The sequence below is a fragment of the Molothrus ater genome, chromosome 1, assembly GCF_012460135.2.
Source record: "Molothrus ater isolate BHLD 08-10-18 breed brown headed cowbird chromosome 1, BPBGC_Mater_1.1, whole genome shotgun sequence".
NCBI classification, from domain to species: domain Eukaryota; kingdom Metazoa; phylum Chordata; class Aves; order Passeriformes; family Icteridae; genus Molothrus; species Molothrus ater.
The window spans coordinates 37,530,116-37,552,870 of NC_050478.2; the positions used below are offsets into that span (position 1 = coordinate 37,530,116).

General features: G+C 37.7%; 1 protein-coding gene across 1 annotated transcript in view; it reads left to right on the top strand.

Moving 5' to 3' along the window:
• KAT2B (lysine acetyltransferase 2B) overlaps nucleotides 1-21,758 on the top strand; it is a 40,499-nt gene extending 18,741 nt beyond the window's left edge. Inside the window, exons 6-18 of the mRNA XM_036405371.2 lie at nucleotides 775-966; nucleotides 3,373-3,479; nucleotides 4,073-4,198; nucleotides 5,605-5,741; nucleotides 7,516-7,724; nucleotides 9,954-10,080; nucleotides 12,303-12,413; nucleotides 13,424-13,567; nucleotides 15,153-15,267; nucleotides 16,027-16,063; nucleotides 16,425-16,488; nucleotides 16,586-16,670; nucleotides 19,751-21,758. Of these exons, the coding sequence (XP_036261264.1) occupies nucleotides 775-966; nucleotides 3,373-3,479; nucleotides 4,073-4,198; nucleotides 5,605-5,741; nucleotides 7,516-7,724; nucleotides 9,954-10,080; nucleotides 12,303-12,413; nucleotides 13,424-13,567; nucleotides 15,153-15,267; nucleotides 16,027-16,063; nucleotides 16,425-16,488; nucleotides 16,586-16,670; nucleotides 19,751-19,944 (1,648 nt within the window). The 3' untranslated portion in view covers nucleotides 19,945-21,758. The remainder of the gene's footprint in view (nucleotides 1-774; nucleotides 967-3,372; nucleotides 3,480-4,072; nucleotides 4,199-5,604; nucleotides 5,742-7,515; nucleotides 7,725-9,953; nucleotides 10,081-12,302; nucleotides 12,414-13,423; nucleotides 13,568-15,152; nucleotides 15,268-16,026; nucleotides 16,064-16,424; nucleotides 16,489-16,585; nucleotides 16,671-19,750) is intronic.
• The last annotated feature ends 997 nt before the right edge of the window (nucleotides 21,759-22,755 follow it).

A 22,755-nucleotide genomic window follows, 5' to 3' on the forward strand; every position in this document is an offset into this window, starting at 1 on the left:
ATTCCTAATATTTTCTTTTCATTGCTGGAGCTTTCATAGTGGTTATGGTCTGATTCTGCTAAAGCTCCAGATTCCAATGACTGTTCACTTACACAGATATCAAAATCTTGTTTATAGAATTAACAGATATTGTGATGTACATTGGCAGTGTGCTCCTGAGTTATCTCTTTGGTACCATAATTTCTTTTCCTAGAAAAGAAACATGACATGCTGTAATTTTCCTCAATGCAAAGTTTATTATGGATGGAGAGACTGGTAATGAAAGAGTAACAAGGCAGGGTATGATGGGAAGAAGCCAACTGGTGGAAGACCAGGGCAGGAATCCAGTTGGAATGGGATGGAGCTAGTTACAAGTGTCACCCATTTGGCCTCTATGTGGGGAAAGGTAAAAGTTTAGAGGGTAAAACAGGCTGTGCTGAGGGTCTTTGGAGTCAGAGGCAGGAGATGTGTGAGGGTGAATAGATGAGCTGTGGAGAGAATCCCTGACATACCCATGAATTGTCTGTAATCTATGATTATTGTCTGGAACAAGACTACTTTGTGTAAACTAGACTGCAGTGAAAAATAATATATGGAAACTTAAAAGTACTTGGTTGTCATTTCTGTAAAAACTGGGCAATATAAATGCTGCTCAACTCTGTCCAGCCTTGTAGTGGAACTGATTTATACAGTCATATAGCTCTCAGCTGCATTATAAATGATGTGGCTAGTGGTTTTACTGCATTAAGTCATATGTTAGATGGTGATAAGTATCTGGCTTTTTCCTCTTTACAGGTGGCTTTGTTACTGCAATGTCCCTCAGTTTTGTGACAGTCTACCTCGGTATGAAACCACCCAGGTTTTTGGTAGGACGTTGCTTCGCTCTGTTTTTACTGTAATGAGACGACAACTGCTGGAGCAGGCCAGGCAAGAAAAAGACAAGCTTCCTCAAGAAAAACGAACACTAATCCTCACTCATTTTCCAAAGTAAGGGGTCACAGTGTGCCTGCATTCACAGTTAACCAGCAACTTCATTGTGGAAAGGGAGAAATTTCCTGCAGCTTAAAATAATTTATCTTTTTATTCAGTAGCAACTAGATACTGCAGCTTTCTTTACTGCCATAACTTAGATTAGTGTATTTTATGTACACAACTGCTTGCTTTGTTTTGTCCTAGGATTATTCATATTGCTGGGGGATTGTACTGGTTTCCTGTTAGCAGGTATTGTAGGTCAATTACTTTCTTTTTCTGTAGTCCTTGGAAACAATGGACCTCCAAAAACATTCTCACATCTGCTTTGGTGATGGAAAATTAAAAAAGGGGCAGTGTTGAACAGAGTTTATAATAATTTCAGTTTAATTCAACATTGTAATAGTAAACAAAGTAGTCACCCTACCCCCAGAAGAGATGGGGTTATTAGAGAGGAGTCAGTATAAAACTACATAATTGAATTCTAAACTCATAAATTTCATACTGAGTATCTTTTCCAGTACTGGAATGTTGATGACAATCTCTTACAATAAAACAGCAATAATTATCTATAGAGGTATTGAAACATACATATTGCTCAACTTTGACAGTCATTAATTTCAAACATTTTACTGGTGGTAAAGAGGGGTAGTGATGATGACAGGATCATTCATTGCAATGAATTCCTGTTAAAATAGTGTATCACTTTAAATATATCCTTATTTTACAAGGGTAGGTTGGTTCTCCAAGTCATACTTAAAAGCCTGTCCCTCCTAACAACAAATGAAATGAACCTACAGGAGACTGGTGGCACTGATGCTATCTATGAAAGCTACTGTGTTGGGCCAGAAGATGAGCTCAGGGGAATGAAGAACAACATGAACTTTCCTAAGCTGAGTAGAGCCAGGATTTGTTGCTCCTCCTATAATTAATAATTTATTTTACGACTTTGAAAAATGTACAGTATCTTTGGGGTAGAGTGGATACAGGCCCTGAAACAGATATAGAAAAGGACTTGACATCCCATTGATGCAAGGAGCAGATTTGTGGAGGAAGCAGTTGTGCATATGCCCCTGTTTCCACTGCCTTTTAAAGCCTTTTGCAGTAATTTGAAAAGCATTATTATTCACTGCAATTCCTTTTGATATTCTGCTGGGGGAAAAAAGACAAGTACTGTTTGCAGATGATCTGTGGGAAGTATGAATAACGTTTTAAATCTTTCATGGGCTGTACTTATCTGAAGCATTTGTCTTTCCTCTGGCATTGTTCTGAGTGAGCCCTGCAGAGGACCTGTGTCTCCGAGCATGGAGCCTGGCATTGGCACAAGGCTCTCCTCTGCCCTGCATCTCCTTTTGGGCAAAAGGAGCACCCAGGGGTTGTGTCTGTGCATACCTAGGAAGGAGTGGCTAATGGGGCTGAAGGCAGAGCCTCTGTGCTGCCTGGAAATGGAGCTTTGGCTAAAGTTGAATTTGTCCTTCTGCTCTGTCACAGATGGTCAGGTCACTGTTACAAACTTTTTAGCCATTATCAGCTGTACAGAGAGCAGCAAACCCTGCATATTGCTTAGGTATGGCTGTCCTATATGTACAGTGCAAGAGTCTTGACTTGATCCTGAAAATCCCTATCCTGTTCAAGGAAGTTTTACTCAACAGTCCTGTTGGTTTTAGCTGAACAATTTTTATACATATAGATGGCTCCAGAGAGTAGAAATGTGCCAGGTCAACTTGTGGCCTGAAAACCCCTTTTGTGCAACGTAGGATAAACAGCTGTCTTGTTGCTGGGAGGGAATTGGTGTATCAGCCCTGAGAGAGTGAGGATGCTGGAGAGTCTGATCTGTGGAATTCAATAATGCTGAGAGAGGTTTAACATTGTGCTGTTTCTGTAGCTGTACCAAAGTAAGGTTAAAAATACTGTTATGCAACCACAAACATGCAATTAAAAGTTACAGTAGGATGCTTAGAGGAATGAAAATATCTTCCTAAGAGCATTGTTAGTAACATTGGGATTCTATCAAAGGCAGAAAGCAAATGCATCTGCAAAATACTGATTTATCAAAACAGACATATTGTGCCATCATTGTATAACATCAATCAACTCATAGCTTTCTCATTTTTTCTCATTTCTCTTTTTTTCTGTAAAAGTAGTTTGTAACTGTCTCTTTCTGCACTTGCAAATTAGATTACTTGCTTGTAATCAGAGGTAAGGTTAAGTAAGTGAAAGCACTCTACTGAATTATGATACTTCATGTCTACTCTGGCTTGTGATTTTTGCATATATGGGGTTTTTTTAATAGCATTGGCCAACAGCATTTTCTTGCTGACTTAGTAATGTTTTTAATTTAAAAACATTGCAAGTGCTTATTTTGAAAAAGAACCTGTTTGGAATTATCCCATTAGTTGCTATTTTGCCTGGTTTTGTACCTAGGTTTCTGTCTATGCTGGAAGAAGAAGTGTACAGCCAGAATTCTCCTATTTGGGATCAGGATTTCATGGTGTCCAGTTCCAGAACTGGCCAGCTGGGAATCCAGACAGGTAATTTGCATTTAGTGGTGGGTAACACAAATGAAAAAACTGCGTGATTTAGAACTAATGTGGGGCTTTTTAAATATATATATTAGAGAGAGAGAGATGTTAGTCTGTGACCTTTTAAAATAATAGTTTCGTTCTCTTAATTGGTGAAACAGCTTCTTCCTTTTTTGAGTTTGATTTGTCCAACCAGTCTTAGAGCACTCTAAATTGGATAGATGGAGCTGAATTATGAGTTTTTGCTTTTCAATAGAGCCCTACAAAAAACCTTTTCATGAAGCTAAATGCCAGCAGGCTTGGCAGGTATGTGAAAGAAGTTTGTTTTCTTAGCTTCTGCTCAGCACTGCGAACTAATGAAGCTTGATGTTTGCAATCCCTGTTATCCAGCAGTCCCTCCTTAGGTAGAATTCAGTTTAGAAAAATGCACTGAGATAAAGCTTTGATATCTCTACTTGGGAACTGGTGGCACTGCTCTGTTGCACAGTGTTCACTGTTACTTTTTGGGTGGTGGGTGTCCATCTTTGTGACAGTGTTTCCATCAGCACCAGAATGCGTTCCGTGACCTGATTTTTTCTTGTTTGTTTTTTATGTCACTGCAGTTATCAGTCCGCCTCCTGTTGCAAGATCTGTTGCATACAGTGCAAGTCCTTCATCTCTGGAGCAATCCAACAGTGGGAATATGAGTCCAGCTTGTAAAGTTTCTTCTGCCCTTGACCCAAACTTAGGTAATGGAGAAGGAGCCTTGCCTTTTGACTTCTGTTCATATTATCAGTAGTTGCAGTAAATGGTAACCTTTGCCTTCACTCTACATTAGCAAACTTGAGGTGTTTTTGCTGAAAGATTTACACAGACATACCTTTTTCTCCACTATGGTAATGTTTAACTAACAGAAATCACAACTGTATTTGCAACAAAAACCAATTGGTTTGTTTAAATTAAATTAAATGGGGACAGGTCTGGTGGTGTCAGAGGTTTTTGAAAAATACTTTCTTTGGAGTACATCTATTATAAGCCATGAGGAGAGGTTTCATTTAAATAATGGTGGAGTAGAAGGAGCCATCACATTTGGGTTTTTCAATCTTTCAAGTACTGAAAATGCATACATTTGAGCAGTGAAGAAAAACACAGACAGACCAACTAGGTTAAATTTAAAACCTGAATTGAGGTTAGGTCAAAGAGAAAAAAAACCCTTATAAGGAAAAGAGTTGGTGGATGCATAAATTCTCCTAATAAATCCTTTTTCAAACATCTCAGGATTAATGAGCCTGTCAAGAGAGGTTGCTAGGTCAGAGAGATGATCCCAAGCTTATGTAAAGTGAGTCCTCAGTGAAGGAGAAAAACCAAAACCAAAGTCAATTTTGAGTCTCAGTGTTCACTACAGAGAAACTTAGGGCAGCTCCTAAACTGCAGTTTTCCATGAGGTCATTTCTCAACTTGTCCCTCAGAAGTGGGAATGAGTGGGATAATCCTGAGCTAGCAGCTGGATCTCTGTTGCTGTACCTCTGCTAGTCCTTGGTGGACTGTTCTTCTATGAATTTAACTAGTTTCTTTTGCTGTATAATACATGTGGCTCTGCAGTCAGTAGGGCAGTTAATAATTAACTTGGTAAATTTTGATTTGGAAACTTTATATGGATTTTTAATAGGTATGACACATCATACTGTATGTGCTGCTTGGTTTTAGAAGAGGTGAAAGAATTATATGATGGATACTTAGTTCCAGTGAATCCTAAAAGGGGGATTTTGTGTTATCAAGAAATTTGTGTATTGAGCACTGATCTTCCCAGACAGTTGCACAGAGGTTCCATGCAGAGGATTTTGAAGAAAAAGAAAAAGCAAATGGTTTAACTGTGAATTCACAGAGGTGTAGTGGAAGGAGAGGTATATTTTTCCTGCTTCATGCTAATACCCCAATGCAAAGTGGAAATTGAGAAGTGATAAATATTTTCCAGATTTCATTTATTTTTCTTTCTCTTTGTCTATAGGGATAAAAAACCACCAAGAAACAAACAAAAACAACAAAAAAACCCCAACCTCAAACTTTTCATATAAACTACAGGATATGCTAGACTTCATAGTGCTTGTTTGTGACATTTTGGTAAATTCTAATTTGTCCGAGTTTTGTTTTATAGGGGAAAAGAGAAAAAATAATGAACCCTATTCTCTGGAGGATTCGAAGAGACCAAGGGTTGTAGGAGATATCCCTATTGAGTTAATCAATGAAGTAATGTCAACAATTACAGATCCTACAGCAATGCTTGGGCCAGAGGTGAGATATAGGCTTGGTGTTGCAAATGGTCTGTTTGTGAATGGTCTGTTCTTAGTAAATGTTCCACATGGATAGAATGTGATAAGCTAAGAGTCCTGTCAAGAAAAATAGACTTTGAAAGGGTATGATTTGGTGAACAAAAAATACTGGTGAAATACATCATAAACATGAAAAATAGTTCTACAGTTTTTTAATGTGTTGTGTACAGTTAGGAAAGAGACTTGTGAGCTATTGATAGTAAGAACATAGATCTCAGGTTATCCTGCAAGGTGCTTTTGTTACAGAATGGTTTAAAAAGGCAAATTTTTTTTAACCTTAACAGATTTTTACAAATCAAATCAGAATAGGATAATGAGAAAATAAAAAACTATATCTTAAAATACCTTTGCCCCATGCCTCCCTTCTTCTCAAGCTTAGCTGCATTCATGATTCTCTGCCTTCTCCCCCAAACAGTGCTGGGGGATGGGGAATGGGGCCACAGTCAGTTCCCATTGTGGTGTCTGCTGCTTCCTCCACAGGGAAGGACTTCACACACTCTCTCCCTGCTCCAGTATGGGGTCCCTCTCATGACAGACAGTTCTCCATGTACTTCTCCAACATGGGTCCTTCCCACAGGCTGCAGTTCTTCACAGGCTGCTCCAGCAGTTTAACCTTAAATTTTTTTACCTTAAATTTTTTTTTTAAATTTTTAAATAAAAAATTTGTTAATGTTAAAAAAAGGTGATTTGTTAAGGTTAAATAGGGTTCAAGTATTGCAACAGAATGAAAGATCCAAAGTAAAAACCTCTCTCTGGTGCAGAAACTGATCTAAACAGTTATTTGCTCTGTCTTCCCCAGTTGCTCTTTTTTTTTTCGGCTGGAAGAGAAAAACAAACAGAATTGCGGAATTGTGCCATGCTCAGAATTGCACTTTTTTTTCCTTGGCTGGCTTTTCCTCCTTCTGTTCTCTCTGCCAGGCTATGTTTTGCCAGCAGCTCATTTGCCAAGATTTAGCTAGAAACTGCTGAAGATTTGGAACCACCTACATTTCTTATTCAAACTATGCACTGTGACTGATGGCTCTGCATATTACAAATGCTGTGCCAGCCTGGCTGTTGGGGCTGGCAGTGACTAGAAACCCAGCAGCCAAACTTTGCTCAAAAAAGTAAACAGTATGTGCATACAGAGATGTTTTGGCATTGTAAAATGATCTTGAAAAAAATAAGCTAAATAAATTTCCTGTATTAATTTAATCTGCATTTAGATATATAGATGCAATTGCTAGATATGTAACAGCAAATTCTGTAGGAATTGAAATCTTTTTTTTAGGCTCTTACAGTAGTGGCAGAGATAGTGGAAAGCACTAGTAAAATGAAAAGGACCTACTTTTCCTGTGCTGCCATTGAAATGTGTGATTTGCAGTATGTTTAGGCGAATCCACAAGTAATGCCCAATCTGGATAAGAGTAAAGCAAATATGAAGACTTAGTGGCATAGGCTTCAACTGGATGTGTGCTATCCCTCAAGGGGTTTTGGAACTTTTTGAGTCATAACCATTGCTGTTGTTATCTAATCTTTATCAACATAAATTCAGATTGGCCTTTGTAGACTGTAGAGTAGACTTACATCTGTCTTATTTGATGGTGGCCCTTCTGCAAAGCTACATTACAAAGGCAGTCATTGGCAGTTCTGTTGGAAAAAGAGAGTGGGGTTTATTTGTTTGTTCATTAAAGCTGTTCTGTCAGAGGATGTGAAATCTCAAAACTGTGATTTTGTTCCTCGTTTTTGTGGTGCAGACCAACTTCCTCTCAGCACACTCGGCCCGGGACGAGGCAGCGAGGCTGGAGGAGCGCAGGGGGGTGATTGAATTCCACGTGGTTGGCAACTCCCTGAACCAGAAGCCCAACAAGAAGATCATGATGTGGCTGGTTGGTTTGCAGAACGTGTTCTCCCATCAGCTGCCTCGGATGCCGAAAGAATACATCACCCGCTTGGTCTTTGATCCGTGGGTATCCTTGGACAGGGGGCTGCCCTGTGAGGCAGAGGGAGTCTGGTGCTGTTTGCAGCAGAGGAGGGGTGGAGAGCAGCTCTGCCTCTGCTACACTTTTGCCATCTTTTCAAGCCCTCATAACTCCTGGTCAATCTAACTGGGTTGTACCCAAGTGCCATCTTGGTGGCTGCATTAATAATAAGTGGCTTCTTGTTGTGGGACCGTGATGGGTTGGCATTGGCTGGATGCCAGATTTCCACAAAACCTGCTCTATTGCTCCCCTCCTCAGCTGGACAGGGGAGAGAAAGTACAAAATTCTTGGATAGAAGGACAAGGAGTGATCACTCACTGATAACTATCACAGGCAAAATAGACTCAACTTGATGAAATTACTTTAATGTTTTACAAATCAAATCAGAATAGGATAATGAGAAAATAAAAACTACATCTTAATATTTTTGCCCCATGTCCCTTCTTCCTAAGCTTAGCTGCATTCATGATTCTCTGCCTTCTTCCCCCAAACAGTGCTGGGGGATGGGGAATGGAGGCCACACTCAGTTCCCATGTGGTGTCTGCTTCTTCTTCCTCCGCAAGGAACGACTTCCCACACTCTCTCCCTTCCCCAGTATGGAGTCCCTCCCATGACAAACAGTTCTCCATGAACTTCTCCAACATGGGTCCTTCCCACAAGCTGCAGTTCTCCATGAACTGCTCCAGCAGTTTACCCTTCCATGGTGAACGCCCTGGGGAGGCTCGCGTCCCTCTGCAGCCTGTGAAGGAGCCCCATGCTGGAGGAGGTGGATGCCTGAAGGAAAGCTGTGGCCCTGTGGGAAGCCCACCCTGGAGCAGCCTCCTGGCAGATCCTGTGACCTGTGAAGAGAGTTGCCCACACTACCTGCCTGAACAGCTTTGCTGGCAGGACTTGTGTCTCTATGGAAAGGGACCCGTGCCACTGCAGTTCCTGAAGGACTGTAGCCCATGGGAGGGGCTACACTGGAGCAGGGGAAGAACTCCTCTGCCTGAGGAGGAAACTGTGACATAGACAGCATGTGGTGAGCTGACCATAACCCCATTCCCCACCCCCCTGCACTGCTTGGGAGAGAAGGTAGAGAATCAGGAAGGAGGAAGGGAAAGGTAGGTTTAGGATTTGTTTTACTTTCTGTCATCCTGCTCTGATTTTGATTGGTAGTAAATTCAGCTAATTTCCCCAAGTGAAGTCTGTTTGGCCTGTGGTGGTAATTGTTGAATTATTTCTTCCTGCTCTTACCTCAGCTCATGAGTCTTTCATTACATTTTGTCTACCCTGTCCAGCTGAGGAGAGGAGTTATAGAACAGCTTTGGTGGGCACCTGGCATCCAGCCAGGGTGAAACCACCACAAAAGCTCAAGCTACTGCATTGCTGCTGTCATTCCACAAGTTTAAAAAAGCACTAAAATATGTACAAGAAAAAAAGAATATATAATATGTATGAAATCTTCAGTGGTGGCATATATAACTACTCTTTGGGCTTTTTGGCAGGGGGTCACTTTTGGCACAAACTTTTTTCCCCAAAATACATCATCTGTATATTGACTGTATCATTTATATGATTTATATGTTACTGTGTCTTGAATAATCTAAAGGATGGTGCACTGTTTTCGCACCTTGATAATCGTACTAAAATTCCTTATCCTTGACATTAGAGTTGAGATTGCACCTTGCTACATCTTTCCTGGCAATCATTATAAGTGCAACAGAAATGGATATTTATTCTGGTCTGAGTGTGTGATTAGAAATAAGAAATGTCCTCTCTTACTTCATCAGCTGTATTTGAGACTGATAGCTTAACTATGGAGAGTGCATGCAAGAAAACAGGAATCCCTTAGAAAGGACTTGCTCTCCTGTAACTCCATTAATTTCTAATTTACTCAGGATAAAATCACCCTGAGAACTGTGCAATGGTGTAACTATCAACAATAGATTCAATGAAAGCAATACAACTTTTATTTATTGGGCATTACCTGAGTATCTCAGCATACTTGGCCAAGCCAGGAGCTTGCTCTATGTTGATCACTTTTATGGTAAACTGAAAGCATGGTATTAAAGTAACAACTCTTCTATAGATACAGTGGCTAACTTAGGAGGCATACAGAATTGCATTATCATCATGGAAAGAAGTGAATCAAGTTTCTGAAAAAGGAAGGTTAATGGCACTTGATATACTATGTGCATGAATTAAAGTGATTGTTATTTTTGTCTGCTCAGGAAACATAAAACCCTTGCATTAATAAAAGATGGTCGTGTTATCGGTGGTATCTGCTTCCGGATGTTCCCCTCCCAAGGATTTACAGAGATTGTTTTCTGTGCTGTGACTTCCAATGAGCAAGTCAAGGTAAAAAGAATTCTGTATTACTAGTGTTTATTAAATGGATTTGAGTCCCATTCACCCACTGCATGTGCTCCTAATACTTTTAGTCATGTTGAATACCCTGCTGAGTTGCCAGACAGAAATAGATTTTGAAAGATACAGCAATTCTGAATAAAATATACAAAAACCAAACTAAAATGTGCAGATTTAGCATCATCTTTGTAATAGTAGGATTACCTGTATTTAATTAATTAAATAAAATTTTTCTCAGCAGAGCAATAGTGGCCAGTAGTCTGCCATTCTTGGAATTTTCATGCCTCTGTCCCCAGTAGCTGTGTCTCTGTCTAGTGTAACACCTCGTGGTTGACTGAAATATGTATTGCTTGTGCGGGGCAGTCATTTGTGTTCAAGCACTTTGTGACATTACATAAATTCAATCTAAATGAGATATAATAAAAAAATTAGGTGTAGTTTTACATCTCAAAATAAGTACAGGGTCAATTCTGTACACTCTTTTTTGAGTTAATGCCACAGCATTTTCTCAGAATTTTGAGAATTGTGTTGAAAGAATACAAAGCACTATGAATACATGAGATTCCTCCAGCTTTTCCAGCTAGTTACCATTTGGTTCAGTGTTTTGCCTTTAGATGGTGCTCTAGCTTCATGATTTTCATTTCAAGAAGCAAGAGCTGAGATGTGGCCTAACTCAGAGTGTATAGCAGTTAACATGCAAAAATTGTACACCCTGGTGCAAAAGAGTAACACAGTGGGATTGAAAGTCTGTAACAACTGTTAATACTCAGGTTATATTTGATTTTATTCTGGTGTTAGAGAGGAGCATTTCCCTACATTAAGCAATGACCTGTCAGCATTCAGAGTGTTTTAACAAATGCAAATCCTTGCAGAATATGCCTACGTTGTGCTTAACTGCACTACACAGGTGAGGCTGCCAAAGGTGTGTTGTGATTTTCTAGGAATAATCTTTCAAAATAATAGAGCAGATAATTCTGACCCATCAGATTGCAACCAGGACTGCATAGCACACTATTTATTCTTTTATCCTCTGGGTGCTTTGCTGTATCAGTTGAGTGTTTCTGAAAATTTGCCTTCCTGCTTTTTGCTCTGAGTGAGCTGGCCCTGTCAACAGGTAACTGAGAAAAAAAAAGGTCACATGGGTGACCTTCCAGGTCTTAGGAAAAATATATTCCTATTTTAATTCAATTTGAGGCTGGAGTAAAAAAAATATAGGAATTGTTTTCCCATACAAATTGAATTGGTTTTTAGGTAGTTTGGTCCCCCGTTACAAAATAATTTTAAGTATTACTGTCTGTGGCTTAGTTTCCTATCTGGCACTTGCCATATTTGGGTCTATGAAATTGTAAATTAAATCAGAAGTTTGTATTTTCTAAGTCATTTTTTTTCTGGCTTTTTTACATAAGTAAAAATTTTCCCAGTTTTCAAGAGCAGAGTACCCAAAAGGAATCCATATATGTTTCTCTAAGTGTCCTGTTAGTCTGCATGATGAGAAAATTGAAACATTTGCAGGAACAAAACACTATTATGGGATTACCTATCTATTTTACATTTCTTCATATCACAGCAGAAGGGGATGACTATAGCTTCCTTGGCAATGTGAATAAATGCAACCTGTTGTTTACTTTGGGGCTGAATTTAAGTGGAAATCATACCTGTGTGCAGTCAGAAGGTGTAGCTGTTTATTTGATTGTGGACCCTATAATTTTCTGCTCCTTATTATGGTAATTGTTCACTGTTCCTTTTTATGCTTATGATAAGCTTAGATAATAAATCCTTTGAGGCAAAGACTGTTTTGCTAGAGATGCACAGAACACTGGAATAATTTCAGTATTGTTACTGCTTTGTAGTTTTGAAGTGACATGGCTCAGAAAAGATGCTCTATTGTTACAGTATGTGCAGTTTTGTTATGGGTGAAGTATGTGATTTTGATGGTTGATATCTAATTTAAAAGAGGAACAAAAAAAAAAAAAGAGGTGGGCACCTTGAATTACAACTTCCATGCTGGGTCACAAAGGTACCCCTACAAGGCTCAAAAGAGTTTGTTCTTGAGTGTGCAACACCCAGTTAATTAAGAGAAACTCTTTTAAACAGGATCGGAAGGAAAGATTGCATTTTGAAAAACAGTGTGTAATAACCCAGGGTCCACAGGTTCTAATATGTGCAGTCCCCAGAGGCTTTGTCATGGCTTTTTCCTGCTATGTTTCACCCAGGGTTATGGGACTCACCTAATGAACCATCTGAAGGAGTACCACATCAAACACAACATTCTCAACTTTCTCACATATGCAGATGAATATGCTATCGGCTACTTCAAAAAACAAGTAAGTTCAATGCAAGAAATTACTTTGTGCAAGAAGTTTTGTATCTAGTAGGGTTGGCTAAATAACTAGGCATGACAAAGTAATTGGATAAAATATATAGTACAATTTTACATGTGTATTTTTTATAGATAAAATGTGCTCATCTTGGGTAATGTTTTTGGCTTCTAATACATTTTAGTTTGATAGAATTATCTATCATAATAACATAAGTATATGGTATAGTCTATAATTTGTCTAGTCTAAAAACTAGTAAAATGTCAGTTCATTCACTGATTCTATAAGAAGTATAAAGAAGGAATAGGCATACCTGTGACAGATAAAAACTTACCTGACCTGCACTTACAGCTCCTCCTGATTTGAAGCATGAGGTTCAAATTCAGGAAAGATGGCAATGTCTGTTCTGTCAAATAGATTTGATAAACAGGTGTCAACTATCTGGTCAGCAAAATTGAGTCAGATTTTTCTCAGAGGTGTACAGCATTAGGCAGTGAAGATGACCTGAATAGTGGGAAATTGCAACCAGGTAGAAGAAATTTTTTTTCCTTTCCTGTCCTGAGAGTGGTGAAATACTGAAAAATGTTGCTGAGGGAGGTGGTGGATTCTCTGTCCTTTTACAATATTCAGGACTGGTCATGGCCTTGATCAGCCAGATATGATGAGACCTGTTCTGAGCTGAGATGGGGCTAAATGACCTCTTCAAGTTCCTTCCAGCCAGTTCTATGGTTCTGCATATAAAACTGGTACAATCTACTCTTCACACATTCAAACGGAGTACAATCTCCCCTATTGCCCTTCTTAGCAATTAACTGTTCTTTTATCAATTGCCTCCCACGAGAAGGTTTATGCAACACTGACACTGAACCATGGTCTGTAACTCACTGTTGTATTTTTTGTATTTTAACATTATGATGAATCTGGTTCTCAATTCTCATTCATTTCAGTTAAAACAAACATGTAAAAGGAAAATGGCATAATGACAATATAAGTTCTTTTTTTTTCCTCTTTGTCAGGGTTTCTCCAAAGATATTAAAGTACCAAAAGCAAAATATGTTGGCTACATCAAGGATTATGAGGGTGCCACATTAATGGGATGTGAATTAAATCCAAGGATCCCCTACACGGAATTTTCTGTCATCATCAAAAAGCAAAAAGAGGTGAAGGTTGAAATGAAATGTTGAATGTTACTCTCTATGCAGATGTTTAGAAAGAGTTCAGTGGGTGCTGGGTTAGCTCTCTTCTTGCTTTGGTGCTTAAATTTGAGTACATACTTTTATTAATTAGAATAATCCCTTCATTCAAGTCCCAGTGCCAAAATTTTGTAGTTGAAGCATCAAATTCTAACTTGCTGACTTAACAAGAGCAAGACTGTTAAAGTCCTGGTATTTTGAGAAGTAATTCACAGTTCAATTTTGTGGTAGTTAACTAAGCAAAATCTTGTGAGGTTGATTTCTTTAATGACTTTGTCAATTCCTTCCCTCCCATATCAGTAGTGTTCATTAGACTGACATTTAAATGGGGTGTTTGTATTGCATGGCCTGTTTTACTTGAAAGGAAGAGGATTCTTTTTTCTGCCATTTTCAAAATATATAAATCAAGGGTGGACTGTCTTAATTTCCAGTCTGTCCCTCTTTGGATTTTATGTGGGTTGTTTTTTATTTAGTCCTTAATAATATTCTATATAATAAAGCAGTTTATTAGCAAAATATTTATGACGCTCCCGCTTGTTTTTAAATACTTTCCTTGTTTTTTAAAGAAACACTATGTATAATTTGTTCTTTCAAGGTTGTTCAAACCTGACTTTTTAATTTTGTTAAAAAAAGTCTGAATTTATCTTTTTCCTCTTCTTTGAGAGGAAATACTCTGTATGAGGGAGTGAAGGTCCTTAAAAATAAAAATATGTCCATTTTTATTATTTCCAAAGAAATTATTCTATCAGACTGGCAGTGTGCATGGCTGTGCATTTGTTTACTCCAAGTTACGAAGTTTTGAAAGTCACATATCCAAGACACACAAAGCTTAGATAAGTATCTAATTGGGTATCAAGACCACCAAAGAAAATTGCTTAGAATTTGAGGTAATGGGATTGCAAAGTAAAATAGAATGTACCCAGGAGTGGGAAAAGCCTTTCCCTAGCATTTGCAAAGCAAGTAGAATTTTGATTCTGAAGCGTGGCATCATTCTGACATCCTCCAGAGAAAATCTTACTCTCATGAAAGATTTTTTATGTATCAATCTTTGATTGATACATAAGCAACTCCTACAGATAGATATATGGAGACTTTGAAGTGAATAATTTCTAAAATTTTGAATATGAACATGTATGTACATGTAAAAATATATGCATTCAGTATGTGCCTTGAAATTTTTGACCAGCTGTGCTGAAGCACTTCAGAAGTTCCAGCTGTTAAAATTTTATAGCCCATTCTCAAACTTTCTTCCAGAAAATTTCCTTCTCTGCTTCTGCTCCAGTCTTCCCAAGAGCTGTGCAGCTTGTGATCAATAGAGCCAGCAATGACTCCTTTCTTTCTAGATTTGTGCCAAAATAGCTGAGAGACCTAGTAGCTTCATTTGCAGAATCAGTGTTTGCTCAGGTAGCTCAGCTCTATTTTCAGCTTCATGGAAAAGGATTGCAAAGTTAGGAAGTAAGAATGTTTCTGTTCATCACAGTTTTGCATTAATCTTCTGGGTGACTTTAGACCAAATAAATTATTTTTTGTTTTCTCTGCTGCTTTATTACAGATCATTAAAAAACTCATAGAAAGAAAACAAGCTCAAATCCGAAAAGTTTATCCTGGCCTCTCTTGCTTCAAAGATGGAGTACGGCAGATTCCTATAGAGAGCATTCCTGGAATTAGTATGTATCAAACTCTTTTAATGTAGAACAGAAGCAGAATAGCCCAAGAAAGGTCCAAGACTAGAAATATTAATGTAGTCACATAGTTCTTTTTGATTAGAATGTAATTGTTTTGGTCTGCTGATTTGATTTCTGTGAAGATTGTTGTGCTTCCATTACAACTGCTGTCTTTGAGATTTCCCCAAGGCATCCCAGGCTGATCCTGTTTTCTGTACGTGTGTATAATTTTACTTATATGTGATTGCTCTTTGATTTGTATCTTTGATTTGTAGGCAGCATTTTCCCTCTGGCACCATTTTAATGCACTGTACTCCTGAACAACAATGATTTCTGTGCTAGGCATGAACGTACAGGACAAAACAGAATTAAAAATAATTAAGTATCATATTTTGGGGGACTTTTTTTTGGTTATGCTTTTCTGCAATTTATTCGTTGTCCCTGAGGAATCAGATTGGATAACTTTGTCATGATTATTCTTTACAGGGGTGGGTTGCAGTAAAATATGTATTGAATTATTGAAAAGAAATGTGTTTCATATAGAAATATGGTAAAATCTTTTCAGCAGTCTGGTGGAAGAATCATGTAGGAAATTAAATGGAGCTGTGGGCTAGATGGTTATGTTATTTATTAGGAGTAGCTTTTATTAAAACAAACCCATTTTACTGCAGTAGTGCTGAAATGGCTTTGAGTTGCAATAACTCAGTTAATGTTTTGACCTACTGTAGTTCCCATGTAATATCTCATGTTGTTGGTGTACAGGAGAGACTGGCTGGAAACCAAGCGGAAAAGAAAGAGGGTAAGTGCTACACAAACTAAAATGTTGAAGCAGTTGGGATATTCCTTTGAGAAAAGTCTTTAAACAACAATGTCACTTGATATTTCCTTCCATCCACTGGGAATCAAATAATCTACAAGAGATGAGTTCTTAAGTGGCTTTTTGGTGGTATTTTTAATTTTATTTTTTGTTATGGGCAAGTGTGGTTTGGGTAGTGGGGTTCTTTTTTGAGGATTCTTGTTTGGGTTTGTTTGCTTGTTTTAAATTTTATTTCTTCCATAAAATGCTTGAAACTTTGGAGTTGCTTTTAGATAAGATGCAAATAGTAGGAACAAAGATAAGGGACTCAAACTAATCTTTTTGTATTTATATTTCCTTCAAGTAAGGAGTCCAAGGATCCAGATCAACTTTACAGCACGTTAAAAACCATCCTGCAGCAAGTCAAGGTGAGTGCTAGCTCTAGTTTACTTTCTGTAAAGATTTTTAAATGATTTCCAATATCTAGTTTCCATATTAGATACCTTACTTTTTTCTTTACCAAAGAGCCATCAAAGCGCTTGGCCCTTCATGGAACCCGTGAAGAGAACAGAAGCTCCTGGATATTATGAAGTTATAAGGTTTCCCATGGGTAATGCCATTAACATTTTTTAAGTAGAGTTTAAAAATCATTATAGCTGCAGACATAGCAGATAAAATTTAATCTGATTGTTTTATGGTAAAAGATATATGTTACTTGCAGCTGAATACCTTGCAGCTGTGAAGTGTCAAGAGTGTGATGCTGTCGTTTGAAATTGATGAGTGCTCTGTGACCTCTCTGAAACATGTGTGGTGTACCTATCTGAAATCTTAGTGTGCCCTAGAGAGCTCTAACAAACTCTTAAATGGTGCAATCAGCTGGAAGCTTTCAGGACTCAGCTGGTGTAGGTGAGTTGTAGGGATATGTTCCTGTGTGTGGTAACTGGTTACTGCAGATCCTACTCATAATGTTAAAAAACCTGAAGGCAAGCTTTCAGGGACACCTGAGCATTTGAGTTGCTTTCAAATACAGATTTAAGATTTCTAAATCATATAGACAAAATATTTTCAAAGGTCACACGGTTTTCTAAGTAAGTCTTAATACTTTGCTCCAATTTGAGTTTAGGAAAATGCTTCATGCAACTAATTTTAAGCTAACTTTTATCTTTTTCTTTTAGATCTGCCACAGTTTTCTGAGGTGTTACATTTATTTCTTTATTTATTTTTACTTCTAAGTAATGCAGCTATTGTTTGTGTAGGATTGCTTGCAAAGGGAAGTACAAAACTGCTAATGTTTTTCTTTTGACTGCTTCTCTTATGACCCAGCTTTTGACTTCTGGGACACATAATTTCAATGATAATTCAGTGATACTCTAAAAGAATGCTTGATTTGTACTGCACCAGATTTAAAACTGAATTCTGGCACTCCTTCCTCATTTGTGCAATACTCACCTCTATCATTTTGATTACAGTTTCTGAACCCCTTAATATCATTAGAGAATGAAATACAGATTCATGGCAGGCTATTAGCTATCGGTTTCTCAGAAAATAAAAGTATTTGTTCATGTTGCTTTGTGCATGGGCTCCAAGCCCATGTCTATCAAATTAGTTTAATTATTTTTTTATATTCAAATTACCTTTCCCAAATAGCAGATGTACATATACTTTATAAACCAATCGCTGGCTTCCTGTACCCCCAACACAAATTTATTTTCTACCAATGAAGAAAAGGAATGTGAGTCCCTTTCTGTGGCAGAGTTTTCTCTGTCTGCTTTTCTGAGAGGTCTAGCTCAGAAATCTGTTTAATCTGAACAGTGGTTACAAACAACTTACCTGGGTTGTCAAACTCAAAGTAGGAATCTTGTCTGTTCTTTTCTTGTTCAGATGCATTACAGTAGAGGTAGGGGCAGCAGTTTACTTTGAGGATTGAGCTGAAGTCTTTGGTTTAGTTTTGCTTTTTTTTTTCAGCTAAGGAACCCAGCATGACTAAACTGTGCCTTGATTTGTGATAAATTCAGCTTTCTTTCTGCTCTCCCTGCCAGCAGGCTGATACTGTAAAAAGTTGTTCAGACAAGATAGAACAGTTGCCTTTATGTTTGTATACAGACTAAATGGTACAATTTTTGAGACGTATGGCTGTAATTTTTTTTTACTACCTCCTAAGGTCAGTTCTCATGTAGAAATGCTTTTTTACCCTGTTTTAAGTGCTCTTCAGGTGCTGTATCAAGCAATACTCTTTGGGGTTTTTTTCCCCTTTTCATCTGCCATTCAAAAGCTGTATGGCTGAGTGACAGATGGAACCAAACTTTCACTGTGCTTAGAGGAGAACAGCTTAACTCTCTAGCCAGGCAACATTTGCTATAGGGCGAGCTGAACAGCCTTCTCAGCTGGGTGCTATAATTAGTCTATGGACATCTACTTTAGGTATAGGCACCTGAATTTCAGACTTAAAGGGAGCTGAATGAGCTTTTACTTTTGCAAAATATTGTGCAAAACTAGAGAGTGGCAAGTTCTGTACCATTAGAAAAAGTATTTGAGAGCATCCATTAAACTTTCCTTAAATAATCTTGTCTTGTCAATTTGAAAGGATTTCTTCTCCTTTAATAAATTCAAATTCCCCTCAAAAAAACCAAACCCACCCCCCAAAACCCCCCAAATCATTACCAAAACAAAAACACAACCATATTTTTAAATCTGAAGTTAAAAAGTTTAATTTCTTGGCATTGGAGGTCTTTGGTCTCTGATGTCCTTGCAATACTCATTGACATTGTCTTCTTCATTTCCACTACTTCTGTTTCAGTTTCACAAAGGTGCTGCTGATGCCTGGCTCAAGCATTGCTAAAAACTAGTTAGAGCATCTGAGGTGAGAAAAGCCAAGGCATCCAGCACACCTCCCACTACTTCTATTCCTGTACTCACTCCTAGAACACTTGTAATGTAGACAGAATTTTTAAATGCTTGATGAGAATTACTGGGAAAGTGACTATGTGGAGAACACAGATCATTTACATATTTTATGGATGACTGATTTTAGTATAAAGGAGAACACTTCTTAAAGAATGTTCTTTAAGTAAATGTTTTGCATGATGCTCTGAAAGCAGGGGAGATCAGTTCTCACATGGTTCTTAAAAAGGATATAAAACTATAAACTCTGAAGAGGTAATAAAAATATATGTAGAGTGTAGAACAAATTTTATCTTTTTTTTCAAGGCTACAAATCCTGCTTGTAGTGTAGACCAATGTATCTTCTCTGCTGTGTTTGCACAGCAGCAAGGATTTTAGTTTAACATACATGTTTTGTGATGTTTGAATTCTTTGCCCATATACCCCTAAGGCCTCCTCCAGCAGAGCTGAGAACAGGTTGTCTCAGGACAGTCAGAAGAGGATTAGGGACATCTACTAACCACAGAAAACTCAGAGCTCTAAGTATGAGAACAGAACAAAAAAGCTTTAATGTTTTAAAGAATGAAAAATAAACACTACATAAATTAATCCTTACAGTGAGATATTGCTTAGTTCCAGCAGCTCAGTTACTTTTGAAACTAAAATACAGACCCTGCCTGAGTTGAAGGCAATTTCCATTCCAAATCCTAGCTTTGCCAGTTCGTGTTAGATGGCAAATCAGTCTGAAGGGACACTGCACACAAAACGTATTTGAATCCAACGCTGTTAATCTATTTTTCTTCTGTGCAGATCTCAAAACAATGAGTGAGCGACTCAAGAACAGGTACTACGTGTCTAAGAAATTATTCATGGCAGACTTGCAGCGAGTCTTTACAAACTGCAGAGAGTACAACCCCCCCGAGAGCGAATACTACAAATGTGCCAATATACTGGAGAAATTCTTCTACACAAAAATTAAAGAAGCTGGATTAATTGACAAGTGACACTGTCTTTTTTACAACCAAATAGTGTGCCTATGTTATGGACAGGGAAAGCCGTTCTATATCTGAGTTGTGGGACTTTTAAGAAATTTCTGTTTAATACTTAGCACTTTTAAAAACCCTTTTAGTTTTGCAAACATGTATTATACTGAAGTTACAAAAATTATTTTATTAAAATGCTTTATAATGTATTTAATTATGGAATATTTCTTTTGTGTGCCGATTACCTTATGTTCCTAATAAGTTTATCAGCTACAGCCTCAGAAACCCCACAAACATGGGGGAAGTTGCACATGTTTGGGAAGATGAAGAAAATTCCCAGACAACAGATGTTATAGCTCACCTAATGTTATAGCTTACCTAATGCAGTACCTATTTGATAAAGTTTTATTATTTTTTTCCAGTAAAAAAGAAAATTGTAAGGGAAAACAACAGGTGTGGGGGGGTTCTGAAACACTTGTTTCTTTGTAGAATCTTTTTATAAGATATTATTTTTTAAAAGAAACACTCAGCTGGTTGAGAAGCTGTGAGAGAAGAGCAGTCAGTTCTGAAAAAGGACTGCCTGTGATCTTTGATAGATGCAAGTTTTTCTATTAATTTTCAGTTTTGATAAATATTTTACCTGCAAATTGTAATCTCATAACCACTCTTTAAAAAAAAAAGAAAAAAGAAAAAAAAATCTGGCTAGATGTGCAATGTCATAGTGACTTGGCTTATGCAGGACATAAGTACCCAAAATAACTTTAGAGACTACTTTGCATCTACTAGACAATTTTAATTGGCTCAGTAGAGTTAAGGTTTTTTGCACTTCATGATCCACCCTACTTACTACTCCTCACTGCTAAATTCTTTAGGTTGTTCAGCAGAAATAAGACTATTGTACACAAAGGAAGGCAACATAGGACAGCTTCAAGCTTAGATACTTGGCTCTGTGGTAAACTGGATTTTCTACCAAGCTTTATTGTAAATGCATATTAACTGTGATTATTTAGACCCAGAAACATATTAACATTATACAACTCTTAGTATACCTTCCAAAGGAACACACACTCATATATACATAAAATATATATACATTTTGCTGCTTACACTACAGTTAAGAGGTACACTTAAATTCTTAATGGAGATCAGTACAGGCCAAAAAGCTGTCCCTTGACATTTTCTAATTAGAGTTTGTAAATTATAACTGCTTTTGTGAAAAACAGATTAAACTTTCATTCTTCGTGTTTTATATTTACAGATGTTATACTGGTAAAATTCAAGTTATGAGACAGAGAAAACCAATCCTGTGCTGTGTCAAAGAATCTATTCCTGCAAAATGCCTGTGCAATGTTAGATCACAGATCAATTCAGCAAGGAGATGTCAGGAACTATCTAGAAGTAGTAAATGTGGTACCCAAGGTATTCAAAATGTAAATGCTGGACTTGCCATTGTGTTTTGTATGAATTTAGTCTGACCTACATTGGGATCTATAACAAAGGTACAGTGAGTACTTTTTCTTTAATAGCCAGAACAGGATACTATGAACCTGTTTTGTAGATTGGGCCTACAGATGCACCTGTTAAGCTTGGTAACCTGTGAATTTTTGTTATTTTCAGAGTAGATTTTCTTATCGTCTTTCAATCAGATTGTCTCTTCTATATTGAAACGTGTTTTCTAATTTAAGAATTAATATTTTCATAGATACTGTGCAATAAAGTTATGGTAGGATATGTGGTTTTGCAAATGCTTTAACAGCTGATGAACTTTACATTTGTCAAATTAATATATTGTACTGGTACAGAATAGTTTTAAATTATATATGTACAAAACCCTACCTATTTTGGTCTCTGTTTTTTCATTACTTGGTACTTCAATTCATCACTTCAATTTTTAAAGCTTGCTCAGTCCAGTAAGAAAAAAACTACCCAGACCCACCACACCTGCCTTGGGCTGCTCTACAATCACCCTGCTCTTTTTCTCTCCCTGCTAAAACAGCTGTTGCAGATTTGTTTCCTGAAAAAGCACCTGAGGTTCACAGAACACCCTCAAGGATCATAAAGTGCACCTCTAATGTGAATGGCTGATACAGGGATAGGACCCACAACCTTGGCATTATTAGGACGAGGCTCTAACACTATAGTTCAACCACTCTGCTTAAGTTCCTCTAGTCCTAGAATTCCAGACTGGAATTCTAGGACTAGTGGAAATCCAAAGACTGTGTTGTGAACAACTGTTTTCAAATGCTCAGTAGCTGAAGCTAGTATTAGTATTATTGAGAGCCATGGAAAAAGTTACAAATAAAATAGTAAGTAATAGTTGTATTAGTGAAAGGGAGAGATCTTGCACCTATTGAAGTAGGACAGGCAGATTTATAAAACAAAGGAAGAACATGTAGTTTTTGAGTTTTCCCATTAGGTGTTTAAAATGAAGCTTTCATTTGGGTATTCACAAACCTATTAAGACTTAAGTGTCTCAAGCAAAGTGAAAGTAGTTTGAGTGGTGGACAGTTGAGAACACTGTTGTCCTCATATGCAGCCTAGTGTGGCACTAAATAGCACAAGCTCAAATGTGCCATCTCTTCCTCTGGGAAAGGCACTGGGCAAAGCAGGGACAAAATTATTATTAACTGTTATGAATGTCCCACAACAGTTGGGATCCAAGTGGAACCTACTTCACTAACCTTTACAAAAAAATTGCTTTGTTTCTTGCTAACTTGCATCGATGCTGGACCTACTAAGCCTAAATTGCTGCATTTGAGAGCTGCAGCTACAGAATCAAATTGCAGGTGCAGAGTTGCTTCTAAACAGTGCTTATGCCACCACATAAGATGA